The sequence below is a fragment of the Eimeria necatrix genome, genomic scaffold (genome assembly GCF_000499385.1).
Source record: "Eimeria necatrix Houghton genomic scaffold, Enh_scaff132, whole genome shotgun sequence".
NCBI lineage: Eukaryota > Apicomplexa > Conoidasida > Eucoccidiorida > Eimeriidae > Eimeria > Eimeria necatrix.
The window spans coordinates 17,501-27,500 of record NW_013652072.1 but is presented as its reverse complement, the minus strand read 5'-3'; the positions used below and the strand labels follow the sequence as shown (position 1 = coordinate 27,500).

The window sequence follows — 10,000 nt, the reverse complement described above, 5'->3', positions numbered from 1 at the left end:
TGCTGCTTGCCAGCTGCTGCCTCATCCTGCTGCAGCAGGCTGTTGCAGCTTGCCGTGTCGCTTGTGTCTGCAGCAGCAGAAGAAGCAGCAGCAGCAGCAGAAGCTGTGGTAGACGCAGAAGCAGCTGCTGCGCCGCTCCCTGCTGCTTTTGCTGCATCTTCCTTCAGTAATGCTGCGGCTGCTGCTGCTGTTGCTGCTGCTGCTGCTGGGTTTGAGGCCGCCACTGCTTCTGCTGCAGCAGCAGCAGCCGCAGTCAAGGCGTCTCGGTCTGGAATCCCCGCCTCAAGCTGCTGTTGCTGCTGCTGCTGCTGCTGTTGCAGCCTCTGCTGCTGCTCTAGAAGCCCCTGGAGCTGCTGCTGCAGCAACTCGGCCGCTCCTGGCTCCATTATCCTGTATGCATGCGGCGACAGCGGTGGTCTGCCGCTGCAGCTGCCGCTGCTGCTGCTGTTGCTGCTGTTGCTGTTGCTGCTGCCTCTTGTTTTTCTGCTGCAGCAGACTTGCTGCAGCAACTATGGGTTTGGTACTGCTGCAGGTGCTGCGAGACCGTCTAGTGGTCTGGGGCTGCTGCTGCTGCAGCCAGGCGCTACTGCTGCATGCGGATGAGCAGCAGCAGCTGCAGCAAGAGCAGCAACAGCAGCCTCAGCCTGCTGCCTCACACTGCAGCAGTAACTAAAAATTAGTTTGTTACAAATATTTATTCAATTAATAAAAACAAATGAAGAATCCTTTGCGTTGGGGGTCTTACAGCAGTCAGGCTGTTTCTTGAGGTGTACAGACACCCGGTGGCGGCGGCTGCCCGGTTTCTAATTCTGCAACCATTCAGCCGCGAAGAAAGAAAATCATAAAATGAAAAATATATCATTTAATTCAATTAAATCAAGTTTAATTTAATTTAAATGAATGATAATCCAATTTAGTTGCAAGGAATAGCAGCAGTAATTCAGAAATGACAGCAGCAGCAAAGTACGAACCCCCAGAGCAGCAGCAGCACAGCATGAAGCCAGAGGCCGTTAGCAGCAGAACAAGAAGCCGCGTTGACTTTGGACAAATCTTTTTAAACACAAATTAAAAAAGAATTTAATTTAATCTGAAAATGAATTAACTGAAACTTGAAACGAAGTGCAACGTGCTCGTCTACATTTTCTATCTGCTGCTGCTGCTGCTGCTGCTGTCTGTACACCCCAAATACATAGTCCGCTGCAACTGCAGAAGTTCTTTGCTGTTTATCATGAGCTGCTGCAGCCGCTTTTTGCTGCTGCTGCAGGGATATCTATTCCTTTGCTTCCCCCTCCGCGCAGCTCTTCATATGCTCTGCATTAGGACCTCGCCTAGAAACGTACCCTTGCATGCAGCAGCAACTGCAGCAGCGACTGCAGCAGCAACTGCAGCAGCAACTGCAGCAGCAACTGCAGCAGCAACTGCAGCAGCAACTGCAGCAGCAACTGCAGCAGCAATGGCAGCTGCTGTGTGTTTATACTGTCTACAAATGCTACAGTTGTGTTTGTACTTCTAGTTATACTTATAGATATATTTACATTAATACTTTACCCACATTGATAGTTATATTTATATTTATATTTATATTTATATTTATATTTATATTTATATTTATATTTATATTTATATTTATATTTATATTTATATTTATACTTATATTTATACTTATATTTATACTTATATTTATACTTATATTTATACTTATATTTATACTTATATTGGTATTTATATTTGTACCTGCAAGTGGCTTCAAAATTATTCAAATAAATACTTTAATGGACACCCAAATGTGTATAAAGTATTTATAAAACATATATAATATATATTACACATATATATAATATATATCACACATAATATATATATATATAGGTGAAGTATACATACTGTACAATACATCTTATGTATATATATATATATATTATGTATATACCTTATATAATATACAAATATAAATACGTGTACAGTATAAAGTTAAACGTTATACATATAATATAGATATATAAATATATATATATTATGTCTATGCATATATACTATGTATATATATAAACACAGGAATAATACAAAAGTATGCATTCTATATATTATATAGGTATATACATAAAAAAAACGTATATAATATATCTTTAAATATATGTAATATAAAATTATACATTGCATATATAACATAGGTTTATATGTATATTATATGTACATATATAATATATATATATGTACGCATAAATATATATATAGAATATAAAATTCTAAACTGCATACATATTAGAGATGTATATATATTATATATATTCTTATATAATATATATATACATAATGTAAAATTGTACATTGCATATATAATATGAAGACATATATATTATATATATACGTATACAATATATGTATATATATATATATTTATATATATATATATATATATATTTATATATATATAATATAAAATGGTACATTGAATATATAATATAGATATATGGATGCAAGGTGCATTTTGTGTGTACTACATACAATACATAAATATATATTATATATGTATAGTGATATATATGTATATATATATAAATATATTTAGGAGCTGATAAGTGTAATAAAGGTTTATTATTTATATAATATATATGTATATATATTCTGTATACATAAGTGTAATAAAGGTTTATTATATATATAATATATATTATGTTTGTGTGAAACAGCTTTATTACACTTGTCAACTCTTAAATGCTTCTTTCTGCTGCAAGTACAGCCTTTAGGAGTTCAAATATCAAAAATTAATTTTTAAAAATATAAATTTAAATTTATTTGAATAGTTGAATGCATGCGCATGCACTTGTACAAAAATATCCTTTTTTATTTATTAATTTATTCAAATTTTTGTATTTGTTTGCAGATAAATGTGATTGTTTATTTATGTTTATATTTATTTCTTTTCACATTTACGCAGCTCTGTTTGAACTGAGGTGTATGTACACTCCAAGGGACACTTTACAGATGCTTCCTTTTCAGGGTTTGGGGTTTAGGGTTTAGGGTTTTCGGGCTAGGGTTAATGTTTTAGGGTTTAGGGTTCAGGGTTCACACGCTAGGGTTTGGGCCTTGCAGTTTAGGGTTTACTGCCGAGCGTTTAGGGTTCACGGGCTAGCGCTTAGGGCCGAGGGTTTAGGGTTTAGGGCCTAGGGTTTGGCGTCGAGGGTTTAGGGTTTTGCCGGGGCCCCCTGGCTGTCTAGGCCCACTGAGAGGCCCCCCGCAGCAAAGATAAGCTGCATGCGCGCATGCAGCCCCAAAGGCATTTATTGGCTGTGGCTAGCTGTGGCTAGCTGTGGCTAGCTGTGGCTAGCTGTGGCTAGCTGTGGCTAGCTGTGGCTAGCTGTGGCTAGCTGCGGCTAGATGCTGGGAGCTGCAGCTACTCGTTAGCTTCCCCGAGGTGGGACTACGCGTGGCTAGCTGGGGCTGGCTGCAGCAGCCTTTGCACATCTCTAGCTGTAGCTAGTTGTAGCTAGCTATGGCTAGCTATGGCTAGCTACGGCTAACCGCGGCTAGCTGTGGCTAGCCATAGTTAGCTGCGGCTAACGCTGCGTAGCTGTGGCTAGCTGCATCCAGCTGCGGTTGGCTGCAGCTAGCTGTGGCTGGCACAGCCTAGCCGTGGCTAGCTGTGGCTAGCCGTGGCTAGCTGTGGCTAGCTGTGGCTAGCTGTGGCCAGCTGTGGCTAGCTGTGGCTAGCTGCAGTTGGTACGATGAATATATGTGAAGCTTTGCTGCTGCAGCAAGTTTTCAGCGGCGGCGTTTCGACGCAGAGTCGGCGGCGCAGCTGCCCGCTGCTGCAGCAGCAGCGCAGCAGCAGCAGCAGCGCAGCAGCAGCAGCAAGTGCATGCAAAAAGAATATTTAAAGTGTGGAAAATAAAGTTTAAAAGAATTAAATTAATAAATTTTGAATCAAAAGACAAAAATGGCGGGCTTTTGGAGCTGGGGAGCCGCAGCAGCAGCAGCAGCAGCAGCAGCAGCAGCAGCAGCAGCAGCAGCAACGAACCGTGGGCGGCCGTACCAGACCAGTCAAGCGAACGGGACTTGTCCGTTTGTCTGGGGATTTCTTTTGTTTTTATTTTAATTTGGGAAAATAAATAAATAAATTAAATTAAAAGAAAAAACAAACACAATTTAGGGGGCCAAAGGAGAAGAAGAAAACAAAATGCGGCGGTGGTTAGTCGAGACTGCTGCAGCTGCTGCAGCTGCTGCTGCGGTTGCTGCGGCGGCTGCGGCTGCGGCTGCAGCTGCTGCTGCAACTTCGTGTGGCTTGGCTCACAGTTTCAGCTATCAAACATTTATTTATTTGGATATGTTTGGTTTTACGCTTTAGACTTCCTCACTGTTTTCGCTGCTGCTTTACCAGCAGCAGCAGCAGCAGCAGCAGCAGACCGCCAACGCCCGCCGCGGCTTGCTGCTGGTGCCTCGGCGGCCCGGGCCTCAGCCTTCGCTCGAGTTTGTCTCTCTCTTTTTCTCTTTTCTCTTTTTCCAAGACATAATTTAAAGAGTTTGTTCTTTTAGATCTCTTTGTTTCAATTTATTGGGCCCGCACGAGCAGCAGCAGCAGCAGCAGCAGCAGCAGTGCTGCCTGCAGCCGGACAGCGGCGGGGGCACCGCCGACAGCAGGAGCCGCAGAGCGTGTCTTCTGCTGCTGGCCAGAGCCTTCCTTTAATTTTACTTTTTATTTCAATAAAGTAAGCTTTTAATTTGAAAATCAGCGCCTCCTGCAGCAGCAGAAGCAGCAGCAGCAGCAGCAGCAGCCGCAGCAGGTGGGACGCCACTGGGCGCCCTCTAGCTCGCTGGCCCTCTCCCTCTGCGGGCCTCTGCCTTTCTGCGAACAACCAGCCACTCCCTAATTCAAAACATACGCAGCAGCAGCAGCAGCAAAAACCGCAGCAGCAGCAGCAGCAGCAGCACGAGCAGCAGCAGCAGAGGCAGCATGGAGGCCTCCGCGGGGCCTGTGTCTCACTGCGGTGGTGTCGAGACAGAAGAAGAGTTGCTGCTGTCAGATGACAGCTTGCCTTCAGCAGATGAGACAGAGTCAGATTCGCTGCTGCTGCTGCTGCCAGTGGCTTCTCCCCTTGCTGCTGCTGCTGCTGCTGCTGCCAGCAGCAGCACCCGGAGCAGCGTGGCTGCAGCAAAGCCGAAGCACAAGAAGCGCTACACCCCCACGCCGAGAGCGTGGGCCAAAGGAAGGATGCTGCCCAGCCGCAGCAGCAGCAGCAGAAGCAGCAGCAGCAGCAGCAGCAGCAGCTACTGCCGCAGCAGCCCCAGCAACAGCCGCAGAAACAGCACTGTGCTGCCAACTTCCCAAGTAGAGCAGCGCCAAGACAGCCTCTGCAGCGCCACAACAGCAGCAGACAGTCGCATGCAGAGCGGCAGCAGCAGCAGCAGCAGAACAGACTTGCTGCACATCAGAGACTCAGCCAAACCTCCTTCTCTACAGAAGCCTAACAGCAGCAGCAGCAGCAGCAGCAGCAGCAGCAGCTGGGCCGAGATGCCCTCTCCCGCTCGTGCTGCAATTGCGAAGAAGCTGCAGCAAAGCCACCAGATACTCCAAGAGGGAAAACGACGCGCAAACCCACAGCAGCAGCAGCAGCAGCAGCAGCAGCAGCAGCAGCAGCAGCAGCAGCAGCAGCAGCAGCAGCGGCGGCGGCGAGACCGCGAAGCTGCTTCCGCCCCCGGCCGCAGCAGCGCAGGCTCGCGGGCCAGCGGCGTCTGCAGCAGAAGCAGCAGCAGCAGCAACAACTTCAGCAGCCGCAGCAGCCGCAACATGCACTGCAGCAGCAGCAGCAGCAGCAGGAGCAGCAGCGCGTGTCCGCCGTTTCCAACGGGCGCCACCACCCGCAGCAGCAGACCCGACCCCAGAGCAACCCCAACAGCAGCAGCAGCAGCAGCAGCAGCAGCAGCAGCAGCAGAGACGGAAAGAAGGGGCCCCCTGTGTCCCCACGGGCTGCGCTTCCGCAGCCTTTGCTGCTTCTGCAGCAGCCCCGATGCCAAAAGAGCAGCAGCAGCAACAGGAGGGGCCCGTTTGCTGCAGCCCACAGTTGCTTCTTTAATGCATGCAGCCAGCCGGCTAGTGAGCCGGCAGGCCCTGCTGCAGCAGCGGGCGTCTTCAGCTCCCGCAGTAAGTGCTGCTGCTGCTGCTGCTGCTGCTGCTGCTGCTGCTGCTGCTGCTGCTGCTGGGTGTGTGGGTGCTGCGCGTGTTGCTGCTGCTGCTGCTGCTTGGGGGGTGCTGCTTGCGCTGCTGCTGCTGGTGTTGGGTGTTCTGCTGCTGCCTTCGGCGCTGCTTTAGCCGTGGCTTCCGCTGCTGCTGCTGCTGCTGTCACTTGCTGCTGCTGCCAACCGTGCTGCTGCTGCTGCTGCTGCTGCTGCGTACAGCCTCTGCCCCTCCCCGCGCGAACTCGCTCAAGTTTCTCTTCAGCTCCTGCGAAGCCCGCAGCAGCAAAGCGCAGCAAAAGTGCTCACGTAAGAAATCGAGTTCCAGCAGCAGCACTTGCTGCTGCTGCTGCTGCTGCTGCTGCTGCTGCTGCTGCTGCGTCCGCTGCCACTGCTGGCGTCGCCTTTTCGCTCGCTGGTGGCGGTTTGCCCCTCATGTTGCTGCTGCTGCCTTCATCGCTGCTGCTGCTGCTGCTGCTGCTGCTGCTGCTGCTGCTGCAGGTGTTTGAACGGTTGTGGGGAGACGCGCTGGAGAAGCAAAAGAAGCAGCAGCAGCAGCAAAACAGAAGACACGGCAGCACGGGGCCCTGGGGGGCCCGGCTGAGTGACCCTGGGGAGGCTTTGTGGGTCTCAGCTTTGCGGCAGCCTGAGGACAATTTGCTGCTGCTGCAGCAGCAAAACAGAAGCAAGAGCAGCAACGCCATGCAGCTGCAGCAGCTGCTCTCCGACCAGCTGCAGCAGCAAGATCGAACCAACAGCAGCAGCAGCAGCAGCAGCAACCCGCTGCTGCATCTCCTGCAGCAGCACTCGGAAGGCCCTGCAGACGGAGGCAGGAGACGAACGGTAAACAGACGCTGCTGCTGCTGCTGCTGCTGCTGCTGCTGCTGCTGCTGCTGCTGTTCCAGCTGCTGCTGAAGGCATTACGAAAAGCAAATTTACAGAAAGTAAATTAAATTCGAGATATTAAATTTAATTTAAAAATGCTTTTTGAATTTGTTCTTGCAGGGAGCTTTGTGGGCGGCCGGCAGCAGCAGCAGAACTGCAGCAGCAAGAGGAAAGGCCCGGAAGGGCTCCCCCCTTGCCACAGACAAAGAGGGACAGATTATTGCTGCCAGCAAAGGCAAGCAGCAGCAGCAGCAGCAGCAGCAGCAGCAGCAGCAGCACGGAAGGCAGCGGGGAGCAGAGACAGGCTCAGGCTACTGCAGCGAAGCTGACCAGGGGCTTGACGCAGCAGCAGCAGCAGCGGCAGCAACAGCCCCCGCAGCAGCAGCAACACCACCACCACCACCAACAGCAGCAGCAGCAGCAGCAGCAGCAGCAGCACCAGCAGCATTTTCGCTTATGACCCCCACAGGGCCCCTTGCCCTCAGCGCTGTGCCGCTGCTGCCAGGGGGGACTTGGCTGCCTTTGCTGCCGCAGCCACACGTGTTTACCCCTCGCTCTGCTGCAGCACGGCAGCTGCGGCAGCAGCAGCAGCAGCAGCAGCAGCAGCAGAAGTTGCAGCTGCAGCAGCAAGTGGTGATGCAGCACCACCCGCAGCAACAAAGGAGACCCGCGGAGGACCAGTGGTCCGTTCTCTCAACAACAGCAACGCCCACAAAAGCTTATGAAAACGAATTGCTGCTGCAGCAACAGCAGCAGCAGCAGCAGCAGCGGCAAGGGGCACACTTGCTGCGAAGAACAAACAGCAGAGGCATCGGAAAATGCTATGAAAACGGCGACGACAGAGAATTCCTGCTGCAGCAGCAGCAGCTGCTGCAACCTGTGCAGCAGCAGCAAAACCTCCAGCAGCCGCAACAGCTGCAGCAGCAGCTGCAGCAGCAGCAGCAGCAGCAACTGATGTCGCAGCCTTTGTGGAAGCTGCCAGTCACACCCACAGGGCAGAGCCCCAAAAGGGCTATTCCAGTGCAGCAGCACCAAGCACAACAGCAACAGCTGCAGCGGCAACAGCAGCAGCTGCTGCAGCAGCAGCAGCTGCTGCAGCAGCAGCAGCTGCTGCAGCAGCAGCAGCTGCTGCAGCAGCAGCAGCAAGTTGATGGGTCTTATCAACTACCTGCTCAGGGGTACGGCCCACATAGCCAGCAGCAGCAAAGGCAGCAACTCCAGCAGCAAACAGCTCTCTTCCTCCCTCGCCAGCCGCAGCAGCTGCAACAGCAACAGCTGCAGCAGCAACAGCTGCAGCAGCAGCAGCAGGCGAGGCCAGCCAAGGGCCTACTGAATCAACGCAATGCCCAGAGCCTGAAGGACTACCTTGGCCAAAGCTACCCAGCTCAACGACAGCAGCTGCAGCAGCTGCAGCAGCTGAAGCAGCAGCCGCAGCAGCTGCAGCAGCAACAGCAGCAAACACGTCCTGCTGCTGCTGCTGCTGCTGTTAGTCCAGCTGCTGTCTTGCCAGGAGGCTCTCAGGGACTGGACCAGCTGCCCTTGTGGCAACGTAACTTCTTTCAGCAGCCGCGCATGCAGCAGCAACAGCAGCAGCGACAGCTGCAGCAACAGCAGCAGCAGATAATCCAGCTGCAGCAGCAAGCGATGCGTCAAGGATTCCAGCAGCAGCCCCCACAACTTCGCCAGACACCGCAGCAGCAACAAATGCTGCTGCAGCAACAGAAGCAGCGGTATCTTCAGCTGCAGCAGCAACAGTTGCAGCAGCAGCAGCTGCAGCAGCTGCAGCAGCTGCAGCACAGTCGAGGGGCCTTTTCCAGGGCGGCGATGCCCGCCCAGAAGGTGCAGCAGCTGCCCCAGCTGCTGCAGCAGCAGCACACGGCGCTGCGCCAGCCAGCTGCACCAACAGCAGCAGCAGCAGCAAATGCTCCTGGCTTAACTGCAGCAGGAACGCTGCCGCTGAGGAGCTGCTCCCGTTCTTCGCTTTTGAGTCATTAGCAGCCGTTGCAACAGAAGCAGCAGCTGCTGCAGCAGCAGCAGCAGCTGCTGCTGCAGCAGCTGCTACACTAACAGCAGCAACAGCTGCAGTTGCAGCAGTTGCTGTAGCGACGGTCGCCGCAAAATGAATAGCCGCCAGGAATGCTTCATAAATCACTTGAATAGTTCTGCGCTCAGCAGCAGCAGCAACAGCAGCAGCAGCAAAAGCAGCAGCAGCAACAGCAGCAGCAGCAACAGCAGCAGCAGCAACAGCAGCAGCAGCAGCAGCGCAGTATGACAATTGTTTTGGCCTGCGTGGACAGGAAAAAGTGGTTTTCTTCCTGTATGTTTTAAGCTAGCTGTTTTGCAGCAGCTAGCCCTCGAGGCAGCAGCAGCAGCAGCAGCAACAGCTAGCCACCGAGGCAGCTGCAGCAGCAGCTAGCCAAGGTGATGTGTGAACAGCTAGCTGCTACTGCAGCTTTACAAAGCGACTGCCCATACAAGTATTTTCTGCAATGTCTGCCGCTAAACACGCAGCAAACAGTAGCAGCAGCAGCAGCAGCAGCAGCAACAGCAGCAACAGCAGCAACAGCAGCAGCAGCAGCAGATTATATATGGGCTTGAGTTACCAGCAATCGACGGAAGCGTAGAAGCACCGCCGCTGCAGCAGCTCATTTCTTCAAAAGGCCCAGCGATCTAGCTAGCTAGCTAGCTAGCTAGCCAGCGATCTAGCTAGCCAGATAGCTAGCTAGCTAGCCAGATAGATGGCCAGATAGCTAGGTATCCAGATGGACGTGGGCTAGCTGGCTAGCTAGCTGATTGGGTGAACAGACAGCTTCATTGCTAGGCGGATGCATAGCTAGCTAGCTACATATATAAACAGCTAGCTGGCTAGCTGGCTAGCCAGATACTTGAATATATAGCTAGGGAGGCAGGTAAATAGCTAGGTACAGGCCTAGCTAGCTAGCTA

The 10,000-nt window shown here is 51.3% G+C and overlaps 2 protein-coding genes across 2 annotated transcripts in view; one reads left to right on the top strand and one right to left on the bottom strand.

The window, feature by feature from the left end:
• The window catches only part of ENH_00010840 (hypothetical protein), a gene marked incomplete at both ends in the record, with an annotated part of 675 nt that extends 289 nt beyond the window's left edge, over positions 1–386 (bottom strand). Inside the window, one exon of the mRNA XM_013578830.1 lies at positions 1–386. This exon is cut by the window's left edge and continues 289 nt beyond it. Within this exon, the coding sequence (XP_013434284.1) occupies positions 1–386 (386 nt within the window).
• Positions 387–4,951: 4,565 nt separating this feature from the next.
• ENH_00010830 (hypothetical protein, conserved) lies at positions 4,952–9,051 on the top strand (the record flags this gene model as incomplete). The annotated part of the gene is made up of 4 exons (XM_013578829.1): positions 4,952–6,139; positions 6,394–6,480; positions 6,673–6,797; positions 7,200–9,051. The coding sequence occupies 4 exons, from the start codon at positions 4,952–4,954 to the stop codon at positions 9,049–9,051; spliced, it is 3,252 nt and encodes a 1,083-aa protein (XP_013434283.1).
• Between the last annotated feature and the right edge of the window lie 949 nt (positions 9,052–10,000).